The sequence below is a fragment of the Haliotis rufescens genome, unplaced genomic scaffold (assembly GCF_023055435.1).
Source record: "Haliotis rufescens isolate VD_foot unplaced genomic scaffold, xgHalRufe1.0.p SCAF_3, whole genome shotgun sequence".
Lineage (NCBI taxonomy): Eukaryota > Metazoa > Mollusca > Gastropoda > Lepetellida > Haliotidae > Haliotis > Haliotis rufescens.
Genome location: NW_025964001.1, coordinates 774,095 through 794,876, shown reverse-complemented (window position 1 = coordinate 794,876; position 20,782 = coordinate 774,095). Strand labels below are relative to the sequence as shown.

Below are 20,782 nucleotides of genomic sequence, written 5' to 3'. Positions count from 1 at the left end.
CAGTGATCAAGGTGTGTGAACAATATTGCTTTCCTTTCATTTACGTTGTGCTTGAAAGTATTTAGCTTTTTTAAGTGAATAAAAAAATCATTAATGTTCAAACAAGACGTTTCTGACAGAAAATGCTACAATTGTTTCAACGGAAGTCCTTTACGACGGAGTCATTTTATTAGGTTTGTGGTTAATAGTATACTGAGTCTAGAATTGCATTGCGCATGTCCTGCGGGTTGAGAATGTAAACTTCCGCTGAACGACGGCGAAGACTATTCCATACAAAATGTCAATTTCTACCCGCAGAACATGAGATGAATAAATAATTATGTATTATTTTAAAGATTACAACGGTGGAAATCCAACAGATGACCTCCAACGTTCAGTCCGAGGTGATTTAGATTAAATACACAGTAAAACATTCAGACACCGTTCCTCATGACATGTCGAAACTGGTAGATTCACTAAAGCTACCGGCAACATATCGCATATTTACATGTTTGCTATTCTTTGTCCCTGCAAAATACCATGTTGGGATAATATGGACCGATAACATGAATGGTTTTAAAGAACAGATATTTATCTACCTTCACCATGATCACTTCAGCAGAAAATTAAATTCTGATTTCTAAGTCATTCCTTACAGATCTGTATGACAGTGGCGGTTGGAGCTATTGTTTTCGTTCAAATTACGCTAATTTGCCTTGGTGAATAGAACATCACACCATTTTTATAGATTTCATATAGATCTAGCATTTTACTGGCAGAATAATACGTGGTTCCTAAGCTACTAATGCAAGTAATACGATAAGGCCAGCCTTCATGTTGTGAATTATTGCATTGTTCATACGAACATGAGTATTCAATGTTGTAAATGCCTGAAAGGATATGCAACAATATAACAGACAAAATGATGATATGCCTGACTGCCCTGGTTATAGCAATAGGAAGCATCAATGGGAAGACCATACAACTAAAAAATGTAGATGGCAGAATCCGTGAACAAAACATAAAACTACATGCTTTGGAGACTTAGATAGGTCGTCATTAAGAAATGGAGGCCATTATAATATTTTAATAAAAATGAGAGAAAGGGCAGAATTTCAACAGTGGTTCTACCTCCATCTATTTAGATAGTTTCAAATACCCAAATTAGAGAGAATACTAAAGACAGAATGATGGAAGAATAGTACGAGGCCAGTTTCTTTTGACTTCTTTTTTTTTAATCATGTTTTGTCATGCAATTATTATTATAATGTTTTTTGCATGGTTCCATACACTAGATCGAGCCAATGAGAGTCTGAATGAATTGAGAGGTGCTTTCGACACGCCATCAGGCTTGCCAACTCCTTCAAGGGCTAAAGATGATCTGAGTCGAGCTGTTCACCCACGCATTTTGACATACGAAGATGGAGGCCAGAGGCCACAGAAGTACCGAGATGCTGCGCTGCATCTCCAGCAGATGCTGTCTCCACAGCCTGAAAGGGTAAGTAAGATTGAATATGATAGTTCACTTTAAACATTGTTGAAATAATGTCTCGATCATTACAAGCAAATACTGGTAAAGATTTATTTTGGGGGCTTGGGGTCTCTTCCATCAGGGAACCCCAAACTTGGAAGTTAATTCTTTGCAATGTATCAGTTCCTCCATCTTTGAAGCTCCACCATCTACACCCATATTTCATATGTTCCCAGAAATGAATGAGGAAATGCCATAAGAACTACATAACCAAATTTGTATTTCATATGATTATTAAACTGTTAAATGACAGATTTAATTTCTTGTTGTTTTCTATGTTTCTAACTCTGTGCTAAAAATATGACTTGTCTGTGTTCCAATGGTTTTGGTATACTGTATGTTATTACCACATTTACCTCTGAACAACAGGTTTCTGATGGCCCTGACCCCTCACCTGTCCCCGCTCGGGGACCCCTTCCCACCCCGGATGAGGCGGCCATAATGCTCCAGCACCAGGCTTCCCTCACCCACCACCTGGAGTCAGAGAACCGCTACATCCGGGTGAGTAGTGGCTGTTCAGTCAAACAATACAACACTGTCAAGCAATACTACACTGTCAAGCAATACTACACTGTCAAGAAATACTACACTGTCAAGCAATACTACACTGTCAAGCAATACAACACTGTCAAACAATACTACACTGTCAAGCAATACTACACTGTCAAGCAATACAACACTGTCAGACAATACTGCACTGTCAAAATGTCAGCTGATTTCATCTTGTCAGTAGGGGCCGTCGGGTAGCCTAGTGGTTAGAGCGTTCGCTCATCACGCCGAAAGCCCGGGTCCGAATCTCGACATGGGCACAATGTGTGAAGCCCATTTCTGGTGTCCCCCTCATGATATTGCTGGAAAATTGCTAAAAGCGGCGTAAAACCATACTCACTCACTCACTCATCTTGTCAGTATAACAGAATTGCAAATCATTCCCACGACTATTTTAGTTTCATTTTTCAAATTGTTCCATTTTGAAATGTGTGTTATCTTGGATTTACAATGTTATTCAATCCAGCAATACTACTAAAGTAGTGTTAAGTGAAATAGTAACAGCTATGAGTCGCCTCATTCCAGCAATCAATATCCTAAAGTTGATGATACTATAATGTGATGTTTATTTTTTTGTGTGTTTCAGGAGGAAATGACCATCTTGCGCCTGAAGCTTGGCGAGGTGCTGGATGAGAACAAGCGCCTGCACGATGAGCTGAAAACAACGGTGGTGCATGAGATACTCCGAGAAGGAGGTGCAGATCTTGCCCAGGTAAACTTCCATCATTCATAAGACCCCTCACTGAGCAAGATGTGTTTTGTTTGTTGTTTAAAACTGCACTCAGAACTATACCAGCTGTATGATGGCGGTCTGTAAATAATTGAGTCTGGACCAGACAATCCAATGTTTGACAAAATCATGAGCATCCATCCATGCAATTGGGATACGATGACATGCATCAACCAAGTCAGTGAGCCTGACCACCAGGTCCCGTTAGTAGCCTCTTACAACAAGCATTGTCGCATTTTTCGGCAAGCATGGGTTGCTGAAGACCTATTCTACCCCGGATCTTCACGGGTCCACTGAGCAAGAACTTGTGGGCACATGTAGCTCAAAGTCATCTAAAGCACTGTATTATGCCCCTCTACTTCCCCAATCAACACACACACAACTGCAGTATTAGATATACCACAGCTGTGATATGACTGAAATACTGCTGACTGGTTTAAAACCACATGCAAAGTTTTTACCAGTGCATTAAAAACATTTCTACATTTGTGGCTGTTTATGTTGAAATCCTTGTCATCAGCTTGCTGTGGCTGTTTTAGTACATGGGCAGTCTGGACTCTGCTCTGAAGGACACAGTGAGTCCCGGGATGGCGAGACACGACTACCGGCGCTGGCAGGTTGAGCTGGTGGGTTCTGCACAGATCATTTCATGTTGATTTACTCCACACCCATGCAAGTGCTTTACCTGGGAAAGCGTGGAAAGTGTACATGGTTAAAGTTGATTTAAACATATTTTATTGTGAAACATCAACTGGATTAGGCACACTACCGAGACCTTCTCCTGAAGGCATTTTAAAATAATTAATTAAATGTACTGTTTGTTTGTTTAATGCCGCACCCAGCAATATTCCAGCTACATGACGGCGGTCTGTAAATAATCGAGCCTTGACCAGACAATCCAGTGATTGACATCATAAGCATTGATCTACGCAATTCGGATACGATGACAATCATCAAATGAGTCAGCGACCCTGAGCACCCAATCCCGTTAGTTGCCTCCTATGACAACTGTAAATTGCTGAAGATCAGTTCTAACCCAGATCTTCACGGGTGATAAAAAAATGTAAGGCTTATGAATATGACATTGTGCAAGATGTTTTCTGTATGGAATACAGAACACAGCAGAGAGTCCTGTGGTGCAATGTCGTCTTTACCTTTCAGGAGAGGCTGAGCTCTCTGCATGCCAACAAATCAGAGCGCCTGGAATCCCAGTTGGCTCATGCAAGGTAGGATGTGTCCTTGTGCAGAGGTCAGAAACTGCAACACTGACTGCTCAAACATTGTTTAGCAAAATATGTTCCTGTTTGCGATTAAAGTATAACAGATGACATAATCATGAAACAGTTAGTCTCAGAAACAATGTGAGAGAAGAATGCCACCAAATAGATTTTTGTATAGGGAAGAATTTCAGATAAGTAATGTGTCAGCAAATGAGACCTGTGAGAAGACCATGTAAGAAAAAATACTACTGTTTCCCTTACCCCTATTACAAGAGTTGTTCCTCCTACCCGTATTACAAGAGTTGTTCCGCTTCCCTGTATTACAAGAGTTGTTCCCCTTGACTTTATTACAAGAGTTGTTCCCCTTGACTGTATGACAAGAGTTGTTCCCCTTGACTGTATTAAAAGAGTTGTTCCCTTTTCCTTGTATTACAAGAATTGTTCCCCTTCCCTGTATTACAAGAGTTGTTCCCCTTGACTGTATTACAGGAGTTGTTCCCCTTGACTGTATTAAAAGAGTTGTTCCCCTTTCCTTGTATTACAACAAGCTCCTTCCCAGCGCGTGACACCTTCGTTACACTCTCGGTAACATCGCTGCCACCAGTGTGGGCGCGGCCATTACAAGAATCTTGAAATTTGCCCTCTAACCCCAAATGTAGTAACGTTTATACTTTTGTTTATGTCTTTGGGAATGCCATCATATTTCAATTTGAAAAGGTTTACGACTGACCATGTTTTCCAGATGAATTTACTTTGTTGTTTTGATAATCAGATTGGTTCGAGATTGCAGACTAACGGAAAACCAACCAACTTCTCCCTTACATTCTTACTATATCAATAACACGATAGTTTTAATGAAACAGAAATTCAAATTGACAAACGAAGAAAGTAATTTAGCAGCTATAAGTGTATTCGGCGTCACGACAGTCGTCACTTGTTTGTAAACAAAACGGTCATTCGGTTGCGAGTTCAACTCCAAGCATGGTTGTGGCCACCTATTCACAGTGGGGAGTTTTGACTGGTGGCAGCGATAGTATAGAGAGCTCCGGGAACGTACTATCGCTGTGAGGAGCTTGGTATTACAAGAATTGTTCCCCTTGGCTGTATTACAAGAGTTGTTCCCCTTTCCCTGTATTACAGGAGTTGTTCCTCTTGATTGTATTACAAGGGTTGTTCCCCTTTCCCTGTATTACAAGAGTTGTTCCCCTTTCCCTGTATTACAAGAGTTGTTCCCCTTTCCCTGTATTACAAGTGTTGTTCCCCTTCCCTGTATTACAAGAGTTGTTCCCCTTGATTGTATTACAAGGGTTGTTCCCCTTTCCCTGTATTACAGGAGTTGTTCCTCTTGATTGTATTACAAGGGTTGTTCCCCTTTCCCTGTATTACAAGAGTTGTTCCCCTTTCCCTGTATTACAAGAGTTGTTCCCCTTTCCCTGTATTACAAGTGTTGTTCCCCTTCCCTGTATTACAAGAGTTGTTCCCCTTGATTGTATTACAAGAATTGTTCCCCTTCCCTGTATTACAAGAGTTGTTCCCCTTCCCTGTATTTCAAGAATTGTTCCCCTTGACTGTATTAAAAGAGTTGTTCCCCTTTCCTTGTATTACAAGAATTGTTCCCCTTGGCTGTATTACAAGAGTTGTTCCCCTTTCCCTGTATTACAGGAGTTGTTCCTCTTGATTGTATTACAAGGGTTGTTCCCCTTTCCCTGTATTACAAGAGTTGTTCCCTTTTCCCTGTATTACAAGAGCTGTTCCCCTTTCCCTGTATTACAAGTGTTGTTCCCCTTCCCTGTATTACAAGAGTTGTTCCCCTTGATTGTATTACAAGGGTTGTTCCCCTTTCCCTGTATTACAAGAGTTGTTCCCCTTCCCTGTATTACAGGTGTTGTTCCCCTTCCCTGTATTGCAAGAGTTGTTCCCCTTGATTGTATTACAAGAGTTGTTCCCCTTTCCCTGTATTACATGGGTTGCTCCCCTTTACTGTATTACAAGAGTTGTTCCCCTTCCCTGTATTACAAGTGTTGTTCCCCTTCTCTGTATTTCAAGAGTTGTTCCCCTTCCCTGTATTACAAGTGTTGTTCCCCTTCCCTGTATTTCAAGAATTGTCCCCCTTGACTGTGTTACAAGAGTTGTTTCCCTTCCCTGTATTACAAGAGTTGTTCCCCTTGACTGTATTACAAGAGTTGTTCCCCTTGACTGTGTTACACGCGTTGTTTCCCTTCCCTGTATTGCAAGAGTTGTTTCCCTTCCCTGTATTAAAAAGGTTGTTTCCCTTGCCTATATTACAAGGGTTGTTCCCCTTTCCCTGTATTACAAGAGTTGTTCTCCTTCCCTGTATTACAAGTGTTGTTCCCCTTCCCTGTATTGCAAGAGTTGTTCCCCTAACCCATATTACAAGAGTTGTTTCCCTTGATTGTATTACAAGAGTTGTTCCCCTTTTCCTGTATTACAAGGGTTGCTCCCCTTTACTGTATAACAAGAGTTGTTCCCCTTCCCTGTATTACAAGTGTTGTTCCCCTTCCCTGTATTTCAAGAATTGTTCCCCTTGACTGTGTTACAAGAGTTGTTTCCCTTCCCTGTATTGCAAGAGTTGTTTCCCTTCCCTGTATTATAAGAGTTGTTTCCCTTGCCTATATTACAAGAGTTGTTTCCCTCCCTGTATTACAAGAGTTGTTCCCCTTGACTGTATTACAAGAGTTGTTCCCCTTGACTGTGTTACACGCGTTGTTTCCCTTCCCTGTATTGCAAGAGTTGTTTCCCTTCCCTGTATTATAAAAGTTGTTTCCCTTGCCTATATTACAAGAGTTGTTTCCCTTCCCTGTATTACAAGAGTTGTTTCCCTTGACTGTATTGCAAGAGTTGTTCCCCATGACTGTATTACAAGAGTTGTTCCCCAAGACTGTATTACAAGAGTTCACTCAGGTCTACAAGGCTTGAACCAAACCCAAAATGATACCTTAGGCAGGAATTTAGTTGTATTATTGAATGAGTTCACTGTTAATCATGTAATGCCAGGTCCCACCGCTTAATCTCTGTATAACATGAAGCGCCATCTTTGAAGACAGGTTATCTGTGCTTAGTAGAAATACCATGTTGTGTTAATGTGATAGCCTTGGGCATGAGACCAGTGCTGGCGAAGGAACAAAATAATATAGCAAGAGTTGTTTCCCTTTCCTTGTCCATACAAGCACGTGACTCCTTCGATACCCAACTATCATCACTGCCACTATTGTGGAGCAGCCATTATTTCAAGACATTTCCCTCTAACCCAGAATCAAGGGACATATAATTATATATATATTTGACTGTTTGTCATTTTAAAAATGTGCATGTCATGTTTCTGAATACTTGATGAGTTACTGAATCCTGAAAAAATATGGTATTTCTTCTAAAACAAATGGTTTGAGATGTAGACAAACGGATAAGCGGATACGTTCTCTGTGATATTCTCACCACACTGGCTATCTGATAGAAGGCTATTGATAACATCCTTTCCTGTTGTCAAACAAAAAGAACAAGTTAACGACAATTGACATTGCTTGTTTGTAAGCATAAGGGCGTGTTACTATTTCATCTCCATATATGACACCTGGCACAGTGGAGAGTTGCAACTGGTGACAGCCATAGCATAGAAGCTCTGAAAACTGGTTATCACTGTGAGGAGCTTGGACAATATTACAAGAGTTGTTTCCCTTTCCAGGTCCGAGCTGGAGAAGTATGAGCAGATGGTGGAGGATCTGAGGTCTCAGCTGCGGATGCATGACACCATCCCGACACACGAGAATGGGCTGTCCACCAACATCTTCCTGTCTGACACACACCGGGCCTTCCACCAGCAGACCATCGACAGACTCACCAAGTAGGACTTGTTCTATTTGAAAGACTCATTAAGTAGGACTTGTTCTATTCGACAGACTCACCCAGTAGGACTTGCTCTATTTAACAGACTCACCAAGTAGGACTTGTTCTACTTGACCGACTCACCAAGTAGGACTTGTTCTACATGACAGACTCACCAAATAGGACTTGTTCTATATGACAGACTCACCCAATAGGACTTGTTCTATTGACAGACTCACCCAGCAGGACTTGTTCTACATGACAGACTCACCCAGTAGGACTTGTTCTATTGACAGACTCACCCAGTAGGACTTGTTCTATATGACAGACTCACCCAGTAGGACTTGTTCTATTGACAGACTCACCCAGCAGGACTTGTTCTACATGACAGACTCACCCAGTAGGACTTGTTCTATTGACAGAATCACCCAGTAGGACTTGTTCTATATGACATACTCATTAAGTAGGACTTGTTCTACTTGACAGACTCACCCAGTAGGACTTGTTCTACTTGACAGACTCACCAAGTAGGACCTTTTCTATTTGACAGACTCACCCAGTAGGACTTGTTCTCTTTGACAGACTCACCCAGTAGGACTTGTTCTACTTGACCAGCTAAGTGGGCTTGTATAGCATCATAACTGAAATCAAGGGCTTCCAACTTAAATTTGTCTAATTTTATTCAAACATTTACCACTAGAAATAGCTCATATGACAGGAGAAGAGTAAGAAGTTTGAAAGTGCTCCTTTAGGAATGCAGCATTTCCTTTATATGTGTTTCCTTCCTTCATAGGAATTAAGGGTTATTAATTTCATGTTATTTTAAATGATGTTAACATCATCTGATACAGGGGTCTTGACTGCGTTCTGTGTTCAGGGAACGTCATAAGCTTGATGAACTGATGGACCATGTGTCTGTTAGGGTGGTGTCCCTTGATTGACCATGTGTTCTGTGTGCAGGGAGCGTGAGAAGCTGGTGGACCACATGGCTAGTAGGGATTGTGTCCCTTGATTGACCGTGTGGTCTGTGTGCAGGGAGCGTGAGGAGCTGGTGGACCACATGGCTAGTAGGGTTGTGTCCCTTGATTGACCGTGTGTTCTGTGTGCAGGGAGCGTGAGGAGCTGGTGGACCACATGGCTAGTAGGGTGGTGTCCCTTGATTGACTGTGTGTTCTGTGTGCAGGGAGCGTGAGGAGCTGGTGGACCACATGGCTAGTAGGGTTGTTTCCCTTGATTGACCGTGTGTTCTGTGTGCAGGGAGCGTGAGGAGCTGGTGGACCACATGGCTAGTAGGGTGGTGTCCCTTGATTGACCGTGTGTTCTGTGTGCAGGGAGCGTGAGGAGCTGGTGGACCACATGGCTAGTAGAGTTGTTTCCCTTGATTGACCGTGTGTTCTGTGTGCAGGGAGCGTCATGAGCTGGTGGACCACGTGGCTAGTAGGGTTGTGTCCCTTGATTGACAGTGTGTTCTGTGTGCAGGGAGCGTGAGGAGCTGGTGGACCACATGGCTAGTAGGGTTGTTTCCCTTGATTGACCGTGTGTTCTGTGTGCAGGGAGCGTGAGGAGCTGGTGGACCACGTGGCTAGTAGGGTTGTGTCCCTTGATTGACAGTGTGTTCTGTGTGCAGGGAGCGTGAGGAGCTGGTGGACCACATGGCTAGTAGGGTGGTGTCCCTGAATTGACTGTGTGTTCTGTGTGCAGGAAGCGTGAGGAGCTGGTGGACCACATGGCTAGTAGGGTTGTGTCCCTTGATTGACCGTGTGTTCTGTGTGCAGGGAGTGTGATGAACTGATGGACCACGTGGCTAGTAGGGTTGTGTCCCTTGATTGACCGTGTGTTCTGTGTGCAGGGAGCGTGATGAGCTGATGGACCATGTGGCTAGCAGAGTTGTGTCCCTTGATTGACCGTGTGTTCTGTGTGCAGGGAGCGTGATGAACTGATGGACCACGTGGCTAGTAGGGTTGTTTCCCTTGATTGACCGTGTGCTCTGTGTGCAGGGAGCGTCATGGGCTGATGGACCACGTGGCAAGCAGAGTTGTTTCCCTTGATTGACCGTGTGTTCTGTGTGCAGGGAGTGTGATGAGCCGATGGACCACGTGGCTAGTAGGGTTGTGTCCCTTGATTGACTGTGAGTTCTGCGTGCAGGGAGCGTGATGTGCTGATGGACCACGTGGCTAGTAGGGTTGTTTCCCTTGATTGACCGTGTGTTCTGTGTGCAGGGAGCGTGAGGAGCTGATGGACCATGTGGCTAGTAGGGTTGTTTCCCTTGATTGACCGCGTGTTCTGTGTGCAGGGAGCGTGATGAGCTGATGGACCACGTGGCTAGTAGGGTTGTGTCCCTTGATTGAAGGTGTGCTCTGTGTGCAGGGAGCGTGATGAGCTAATGGACCACGTGGCTAGCCTGAAGGGCCGACTGGTGGACATGACTCGGAGAGAGGAGGACTCCTATGTCCAGATGAAGAAGGGCATCGAACTGGTGGAGCAGGCTCAGTTAGAGCAGACTCAGGTCAGCAGCACACTCCCACAGCAGTAGCACCACTCTGGTGGGTCAGGGACACACAGCAGTAGCACCACTCTGGTGGGTCAGGGACACACAGCAGTAGCACCACTCTGGTGGGTCAGGGACACACAGCAGTAGCACCACTCTGGTGGGTCAGGGACACACAGCAGTAGCAGCACTCTGGTGGGTCAGGCACACACAGCAGTAGCACCACTCTGGTGGGTAAGGCACACGCAGCAGTAGCATCACTCTGGTGGGTCAGGCACACACAGCAGTAGCATCACTCTGGTTGGTCAGGGACACACAGCAGTAGCACCACTCTGGTGGGTCAGGGACACACAGCAGTAGCACCACCCTGGTGGGTCAGGGACACACAGCAGTAGCACCACTCTGGTGGGGCAGGCACACACAGCAGTAGCACCACTCTGGTGGGTCAGGGACACACAGCAGTAGCACCACTCTTGTGGGTCAGGGACACACAGCAGTAGCACCACTCTGGTGGGTCAGGGACACACAGCAGTATCATCGCTCTGGTTGGTCAGGGACACACAGCAGTAGCACCACTCTGGTGGGTCAGGCACACGCAGCAGTAGAACCACTCTGGTGGGTCAGGCACACACAGCAGTAGCACCACTCTGGTTGGTCAGGGACACACAGCAGTAGCACCACTCTGGTGGGTCAGGGACACACAGCAGTAGCACCACTCTGGTGGGTCAGGGACACACAGCAGTAGCACTACTCTGGTGGGTCAGGGACTCACAGCAGTAGCACCACTCTGGTGGGTCAGGCACACACAGCAGTAGCACCACCCTGGTGGGTCAGGGATACACAGCAGTAGCACCACTCTGGTGGGTCAGGGACACACAGCAGTAGCACCACTCTGGTGGGTCAGGGACACACAGCAGTAGCACCACTCTGGTGGGTCAGGGACACACAGCAGTAGCACCACTCTGGTGGGTCAGGCACACACAGCAGTAGCACCGCTCTGGTGGGTCAGGGACACACAGCAGTATCATCGCTCTGGTTGGTCAGGGACACACAGCAGTAGCACCACTCTGGTGGGTCAGGGACACACAGCAGTAGAACCACTCTGGTGGGTCAGGCACACACAGCAGTAGCACCACTCTGGTTGGTCAGGGACACACAGCAGTAGCACCACTCTGGTGGGTCAGGGACACACAGCAGTAGCACCACTCTGGTGGGTCAGGGACACACAGCAGTAGCACTACTCTGGTGGGTCAGGGACTCACAGCAGTAGCACCACTCTGGTGGGTCAGGCACACACAGCAGTAGCACCACCCTGGTGGGTCAGGGATACACAGCAGTAGCACCACTCTGGTGGGTCAGGGACACACAGCAGTAGCACCACTCTGGTGGGTCAGGGACACACAGCAGTAGCACCACTCTGGTGGGTCAGGGACACACAGCAGTAGCACCACTCTGGTGGGTCAGGGACACACAGCAGTAGCACCACTCTGGTGGGTCAGGGACACACAGCAGTAGCACCACTCTGGTCCTTTTGTCTAATGGAAGCTCGCAATTGGTGTGTGTCTATGATCAAGTCTGTCTGTGATCAAGTCTGTGTGTGTGTGTCTGTGGTCAAGTCTGTGTGTGTATGATCAAGTCTGTGTGTGTGTTTGATCAAGTCTGTGTGTGTGTCTGTGATCAAGTCTGTGTGTGTGTGTGATCAAGTCTGTGTGTGTCTGTGATCAAGTCTGTGTGTGTGTTTGATCAAGTCTGTGTGTGTGTCTGTGATCAAGTCTGTGTGTGTCTGTGATCAAGTCTGTGTGTGTGTCTGTGATCAAGTCTGTGTGTGTCTGTGATCAAGTCTGTGTGTGTGAGATCAAGTCTGTGTGTGTGTCTGTGATCAAGTCTGTGTGTGTCTGTGATCAAGTCTGTGTGTGTCTGTGATCAAGTCTGTGTGTGTGAGATCAAGTCTGTGTGTGTGTCTGTGATCAAGTCTGTGTGTGTGTCTGTGATTAAGTCTGTGTGTGTGAGATCAAGTCTGTGTGTGTGTCTGTGATCAAGTCTGTGTGTGTCTGTGATCAAGTCTGTGTGTGTGTTTGATCAAGTCTGTGTGTGTGTCTGTGATCAAGTCTGTGTGTGTCTGTGATCAAGTCTGTGTGTGTGTGTGATCAAGTCTGTGTGTGTCTGTGATCAAGTCTGTGTGTGTGTCTGTGATCAAGTCTGTGTGTGTCTGTGATCAAGTCTGTGTGTGTCTGTGATCAAGTCTGTGTGTGTGTCTGTGATCAAGTCTATGTGTGTGAGATCAAGTCTGTGTGTGTGTCTGTGATCAAGTCTATGTGTGTGAGATCAAGTCTGTGTGTGTCTGTGATCAAGTCTGTGTGTGTGAGATCAAGTCTGTGTGTGTGTCTGTGATCAAGTCTGTGTGTGTGTCTGTGATCAAGTCTATGTGTGTGTGTCTGTGATCAAGTCTATGTGTGTGTGTCTGTGATCAAATCTGTGAGTCTGCGTGTCATGATAAAATCTGTCTGCGTATCATGATCAGGTCTGTCTCTGTGTCTGTGTAGGCGATGGTGGAGCGGGAACAGCTGGCGGAGGAGCTGGCCAACATGAGGCATAGGTTCGAGGAGCACGTCATGGACTCGCAGCGCAAGATGGAGATGGAGAGGGACTCGGTCCGGAAGGAATCTCGCTTCCTGGTGGATGATCTCAACAATAAGGTACAGGAAGACTAAGTCTGACTATATTCACTGTACTCAGATCTGACCTGAGAGGCAGACTGGCCCAGGTGTCAAAGCTTGCAGTGCAGAGTTGCATCCCTTAGATGTGCCAAGATATATTGGTTGTATTTTGGAGTCCCAGATTTTCTGTCTGATTTCTGTAATCTCTTCAATTCAAGTTCCTTACAGTGAAACAGTGAATGTGCTTGTCGGCAATACAATACTTTTATGCAGGTGCACATTATCACTATGCAGTGAATCGTGCGACTCACACAGCCCTGGTGTTAGTCGTGTTGTGAGAGGCTGTAGGATTTGCTAGACACGTAACATCTGGGTTCTGTACATGGATGTGACAGTTTAGATGCTGTTGTATCAATGTAGACATTGATCACTGAGGGGCAGTGGGGTAGCCTTGTAGTTTCACTCACTCACTCACTCACTCACTCACTCACTCTACTCACTCTACTCACTCCACTCACTCCACTCACTCACTCACTCCACTCACTCACACTCACTCACTCACTCACTCACTCACTCACTCACTCACTCACTCACTCCACTCCACTCCACTCCACTCCACTCACTCAGGGACTCACTCACTCACTCACTCACTACAACTCACTCACTCACTCACTCACTCACTCACTCACTCAGTCACTCCACCCACCCACCCACTCACTCACTCACTCACTTACTCACTCACTCCACTCACTCACTCACTCACTCACTCTCACTCACTCACTCACTCACTCACTCACTCACTCACTCACTCCACTCCACTCACTCACTCACTCACTCACTCACTCACTCCACTCACTCACTCACTCACTCACTCACTCACTCACTCACTCCACTCACTCACTCACTCACTCACTCACTCCACTCACTCACTCACTCACTCACTCACTCCACTCCACTCCACTCCACTCCACTCCACTCCACTCACTCACTCACTCACTCACTCACTCACTCCACCCACCCACCCACCCACCCACCCACCCACCCACTCACTCACTCACTCACTCACTCACTCACTCACTCACTCACTCACTCACTCCACTCACTCCACTCACTCACTCCACTCACTCACTCACTCACTCACTCACTCACTCTATGTGTATGATAGCTGAAGGAGGCGACAGAGAAGCTGACTGTCATCGAGACGCGGCTGGAGAAGGTGACCCGGGACAAGATGTCCGTTATGAACGAACTGGACGAGACGAAGGCAGAGCTGAGGGTGTACAACAAGGAGGTCACTGTGGTCAGTTTCCACCTTGCTCGTAGATTCAGTTGTTTCAGAATAAGGAGAATACCCCAAGGATATCTATGGTAGACTTGTGACATACCATCAAAATCAGTTTTATGCTGTAATTTTCAGTCTCTATGATTGATTTGTCACATTAATATATCTGAATGAATAATAGGTGTTGATAATGCCTGTGCACTGTATTTGGGTACTCTGAGTAATATATATCATTCTAAAAGGTAGGTTTGGTCCCTCCTGGTTTAGGATAACAGAGTGTGTCTCTGTGTGAGAGGACCTGTCGCAATTGTTTTTATCTGTATCAAAATGTGCCGTTCTGATACATGGCTTAATCAACTGCTATGTTGTGTAGGCGACAGAGAACTATCGCAGTGAGACGACGAATGCCTCGCTCCAGAGAAGCAGCGCGGTACAGGAGTCGCACAAGATGAGGATGGAGCTGGACAGCTTCCGCCGGGACCGGGACCAGGTAGATGAGAACAATGACAGTATGGCCATTGTAACCATGTTAAAGATCTTCATCCCCTCTTGCCTCTCCCTGAGCATCCGGTCTGACATTGTTGTCCCTGCTTGCAGCCAACTGCATGTCTCCCACTGACTTTGGCACAAAAAAAGGCTGACCATGCTGTGTCTCTGTTGGTACTCAACTTGACAAGATAGTCCCTGAGCAAGGATGCCTTGAAAAATTTGGTTTCAGAAAAGGAGATAAAAATTAATTGTCTCCTTCCTCAATTTAATGGAAAAAATGGATGAAAATCTAATAATTTGGCCTGTTGTATGTCTTAGGCCTGGCCATTCTGTTTGGATCAGTTGGAAAAAATTGTTACATTCCAGAGTACTGTATTCGACCTAAAAAGCACCGAGGGTGCTCTCAAAATTAGAAATAGAATATTTTTAGAATATTATTTTGGTGAAAAAAACAAAACAGATTTGAAAGAACGTGAATTTCATGGTTTATGCTCACAGCCTGAAATGTTTATATATGACATATATTTTTCCAGAATTTAACTGCCCATAATTAAGGGTGCATATAACACACATGTGTGTATTATACACAAATAAATAAGTCTTGTGTACATTGATCAATCTGAAGGGGCGTTAATTGGGATTTTTCACTAGCCAATATATTAGCAAATATCGCTGGGGCGCTTATTAGAGCGGGGCGATTGTTACATCGAATACGGTAATTCTTAGAATACCACAGTGAACAACTATCTTGGGCACCACCACAGAGTTGCGTCCCTTAGACGTATCAGGCTACTAACACATTCCACCTTGTATCATGCTGCAGGAGCGGAGTCGGAGCCAGACGGAGGTGGATGACTTGCGACGGAGGCTGAACACTGCGGAGCGGGAACTGGTCAACAGCAAGGAGGAATGTATCCATCTCACAACAAATGCTCAGGCCTTGGAAAGGGAGGTAAGTCATGTCAGCCTGACAAGTCCTGGCAGGGTTAATGTATGGAATGAGATGATTGAATGATGAATATTGATTGCCATCTTGTGACTTCTTCAAACATCTGTCGATCTATCTGAAAGTGTCAGAGGATTGTGGATGTGATGTGTACACTACAGCATTACATTTCTAATTTGGTTATACTATTTCTGTTGAGTTTTAGCCCAGTCTTTGTAGATACGCCCTTGCTATTTCACTGTGGCCACTGGTGGCACGGGTGGCCCAGTCGTCTAAGGCGACGCAATTCGCTGTGCATAGTTGTTTCCTTTGGCTGTGCCAGAAACCTGTGATTGTGGGTTTGAATCCCGGTTCACCCTGATCATATTTCTAAGTTTGTCAGCACCATACCCGTGCTTGTGGGTTTCACCGAAGTGGTAAACTTCTGAGACCTGCATCTTCGGGCTTTCCTCCCTCATTAAGCTGACATGCCTTGATATAACTGTATACGGTTCAAAGCGACATGAAACCCAACTCACTCACTCACTCACTCACTCACTCACTCACTCACTCACTCACTCACTCACTCACTCACTCACTCACTCACTCACTCACTCACTCACTCACTCTCACTCACTCACTCACTCACTCACTCACTCACTCACTCACTCACTCACTCACTCACTCACTCACTCACTCACTGTGGGTACTACTCCATTTTTTGTTCTTTCAGCTTCATCTTGCCAAACTTGCCCGGGAGAGCATCGAGAGGACTCGCAATGAGGACCTCAAGTCTATCACCAAACAGGCTCAGCAGAGAGAGATTGACCTCAATAATTTCATTTCCAACCTGGAAGATAAGCATTGTAAGTTCTAAATACTTTCTCATTTTGAATTTTTAAATTACAAAATTTATTTTCCTTTCAATAACTCTTTACATCTTTGTCATAGGTTTTAAAGATGTGATGAAAAGTCTCCAAAGTGTCAAAAGAGTAGGTTAAAATGAGGATAAGATGTTACAGTGTGGGACTTGACTGTGATAGCACTGTGTTGATATGGGTGGTTGCTCATGCTATCAACCAGTGGTTCATGAGCTGCTGTGATGCTGCCAGATTACTGCTGATTGTGGCATAAAACAACACCCACTCACTTACTCCTTGTGTAGCAGTCCAGTGAAGATTCTGGGGTAGAACCCACGCTTCAGCAACCCATGCTTGTCGTAAGAGGCAACTAACGAGATCGGGTCGCCAGGCTCTTTGACTTGGTCGATGTCATCATATCCGAATTGCATTGATTGATGCTCATGATGCACATTAACTGATCTGACTTGGTCACCGAAAGAAAGCTCCAGTTTAATGAGTCTGTTTCACATTTTCTGTAGCCATGACAACGCACGAAATGGACACTATGCTGCATAAACAGAACCGTCTCATCATGAAGCTACGAGACGAGTGTAAGAGGCAGGCTGGACAGATGGAGAAACTCACCAAGAAATACAGGTACGCCTCGCACACCTGGGGGATTGAAATATAAACAAAGCTTCATTCATTCCCAAGGCTTCCGTGTTGCCTGGGTCAGCTGTTCACTTACTGCCCACACCACACACATTGACACGGGGTGGTTGGGTAAGCCTGGTGGTTAAAGAGGCATTAAACCATATTCACTCACTCACCCCACATCGACACAGGGTTGTTGGGTAAGCCTGGTGGTTAAAGAGGCATTAAACCATATTCACTCACTCACCCCACATCGACACGGCATGGTTGGGTAAGCTTGGTGGTTAAACCATATTCACTCACTCACCCCACATCGACACAGCATGGTTGGGTAAGCCTGGTGGTTAAAGAGGCATTAAACCATATTCACTCACTCACCCCACATCGACACGGCATGGTTGGGTAAGCCTGGTGGTTAAAGAGGCATTAAACCATATTAACTCACTCACCCCACATCGACACGGCATGGTTGGGTAAGCCTGGTGGTTAAAGAGGCATTAAACCATATTCACTCACTCACCCCACATTGACACGGGGTGGTTGGGTAAGCCTGGTGGTTAAAGAGGCTTTAAACCATATTCACTCACTCACCCCACATCGACACAAGGTGGTTGGGTAAGCCTGGTGGTTAAAGAATCTGCTGCAATACAGCTAAAATGTCAAGATACAACTTACACATATTCACTGACTTATAACACTGGCAGGGACTATCCTATAGTTTGTTGTTTAACGCCACACTCAGGAATATTCCAGCTATATGATATGAGATTATCACTATCTGTTGCTGCAGATCGGAGTTCAGCCACCTAAAGATTGAGAACGAAGAGTTGAAACAGAGGCTGGAGAGATCCTTGTCAAGACTGGAGGTGCTGGAGGACCAATCAGATCAACACGTACGCGTACACGACAAGATGAAAGAGAGGCTGAAGATGATGGACGACCATGCTCAACACCAGTCTTCCCAGGTAGGTGGCCAGCATCAGTATCTGGAGCGTGAGGACATAGGGTGGGAAGGAAGGCTCCATCATCTAGTCAGATGATCCCTAAGTTTGGATAAGTGCTGTCTACATTTAGTTTTAGTAGTTTGAATGGACAATTAAAAGGCAAAAGACTCCACTCCGTATGGGGTACACTCAACGTGTTTCAGTGGGCACTGGTCAGTACAACTGTATTTGTATTTTCAACTCGCTGGTCAGTATACAACCCAAGCTAGTATTTATATCACTATCTCATCCTACCAGGTACCCATAAACATCACCATCTCATCCTACCAGGTACCCATAAACATTACCATCTCATCCTACCAGGTACCCATAAACATTACCATCTCATCCTACCAGGTACCCATAAACATTACCATCTCATCCTACCAGGTACCCATAAACATTACCATCTCATCCTACCAGGTACCCATAAACATTACCATGTCATCCTACCAGGTACCCATAAACATTACCATCTCATCCTACCAGGTACCCATAAACATTACCATCTCATCCTACCAGGTACCCATAAACATTACCATCTCATCCTACCAGGTACCCATAAACATTACCATCTCATCCTACCAGGTACCCATAAACATTACCATCTCATCCTACCAGGTACCCATAAACATCACCATCTCATCCTACCAGATACCCATAAACATTACCATCTCATCCTACCGGGTACCCATAAACATTACCATCTCATCCTACCAGGTACCCATAAACATTACCATCTCATCCTACCAGGTACCCATAAACATTACCATCTCATCCTACCAGGTACCCATAAACATTACCATCTCATCCTACCAGGTACCCATAAACATTACCATCTCATCCTACCAGGTACCCATTCACTGCTGGGTGATCAGGAAGCAAATTTCACACTAAGTCACTTACATAAGGAGACACTACATGTTTGTAACCTGTGTTTCAGTGTAGGGCATGACCATAGTGGTCACTCTCATCCGCACGCCTACTGTCCACCACAAGCATTGATTAGCTTTATGTCATGTTGCAATCTCATTAATATCAGATCTTGGTTCTTGTGTCTGCTAAGCAAAGATCTGAGGATGTCCCATTATGGGTCAGGTCAGAAGTCAAATAAGAGTGTTGCTAACCATGTCAGAAAGGGACAGTTGGAATATGTTTTGTAATCATGCAACCTCGAAAAGGTTAACACAGGGTATTTCCAACCACAGTTATGGCTGTGCGACTAATTCCATCAAAATTCATCATCTATCTCTCGTTTAAATGGGATAAAAAAATTAAACTGAAGGAACTTTCCATAGCCCATATATTGGCCATCTGTTAATACATTCCAGAATTTTGTTTTCCATTTTCAAATTTTAAATCAATATTATTCCAAAGTGTAGTCTGAAATGGAAGTGGCTAGTTTGAAACTAGTGCAATTAAGCTTGAGTAAGCTGCTTTCTGATTGGCTAATGTCGACATATTAATGATAGGCAACAGAATATCCTGAATACATTGTTGGATTGGTGTATCAGTGGAGTAAGACCTATCCTTCTTGTACAAAGAATCCTTGAAATCAAGAAATTTGTAGCCAGGTATAGACTGTAACATGTCTCTATTTGTAAAGTGACGAGAATTTGTTATTCTAGTTTACTGTATTTCAGATGCTGGAAATCCTCACAAAACTCAGCAGTGTTGTTCGAGATCGACAGCTGCTAGCTCGTGAAGTTGACTTCCTGCGTACACAATTGAGTAGAATTGACCAATCAACCGTCCACAAACTGAGCTCGTCCAGCAAGGCGTTGGTCGATGAGATCCTCAATGCGGTCACCAAGGAAGAAAAGACAGGAAAAGGACATCTGAATCTGGATCCAGAAATATATAAAGTAGAACTTACCAACAATATTAACATTGATGATCTAGTGTAACTGAAAGTATTAGATATAGACACTTGATGGAAACGTAAGATTAGCATCGGACCAGAAAGACAGGCATGTTAGCTTCCTTTCTAGACAGGACTTAAGACTTCCAAGCCACGTTAACCTGACACGCTGTGATAATACTGTTCAAAGAGCCGTAACGACCCAACTCACTCACTTCTAAAAAATGGCAATTTTTTAACTTATCCTGCATTACTCCGTATTGCATTTACTGCTATGTTTGACAGAGAGACGAACTGTGTGAGATCCAGCTGCTGAAGAAAGTTGTCCCAACCAGCCCAGGAGGCAGCGCCCTCTCACAGTCGGCACGTGACCCGGAAGTCATGACGTCACACCAAAAGACATAACTGCTTTGTCACCTCCACGGACGGACGTACTTTGTATCCCTTGTGGAAATTAAAGCTTATTATTTGTTTTTTATATTTTGCGTGTTTCTACATTCATTATATGCTGCTACATTGTTACCTGTTATGGGCCGTGACCTTAGGGTCTTCCCATTCGTAAATTGTAACGTTTATCGCTCGTCTGTGGCTCACGTCACAGTAATTTACGGGCGCAATGTTGTTCCCGCCATTTTGTTTTCTTTCCCGCCATTTTGGCCATTCACCACGTGGCCACGTAATGTCGTGTTCTGCGTTTTGAATTCTCTCTTTGGCTTGGGTAATACATTACATTTATGTATGTTGTTTTGGTG

At 44.9% G+C, this 20,782-nt stretch overlaps 1 protein-coding gene across 1 annotated transcript; it reads left to right on the top strand.

The window, feature by feature from the left end:
* The first annotated feature begins 225 nt into the window (after nucleotides 1-225).
* Nucleotides 226-20,258, top strand: LOC124140719 (serologically defined colon cancer antigen 8-like). The gene is made up of 16 exons (XM_046508422.2): nucleotides 226-383; nucleotides 1,275-1,477; nucleotides 1,880-2,011; nucleotides 2,646-2,771; nucleotides 3,329-3,415; nucleotides 3,951-4,015; nucleotides 7,710-7,868; nucleotides 10,217-10,355; nucleotides 12,881-13,033; nucleotides 14,160-14,294; nucleotides 14,650-14,766; nucleotides 15,589-15,717; nucleotides 16,424-16,556; nucleotides 17,072-17,189; nucleotides 17,977-18,151; nucleotides 19,813-20,258. The coding sequence occupies exons 1-16, from the start codon at nucleotides 320-322 to the stop codon at nucleotides 20,074-20,076; spliced, it is 2,199 nt and encodes a 732-aa protein (XP_046364378.1). The 5' UTR covers nucleotides 226-319; the 3' UTR covers nucleotides 20,077-20,258.
* The last annotated feature ends 524 nt before the right edge of the window (nucleotides 20,259-20,782 follow it).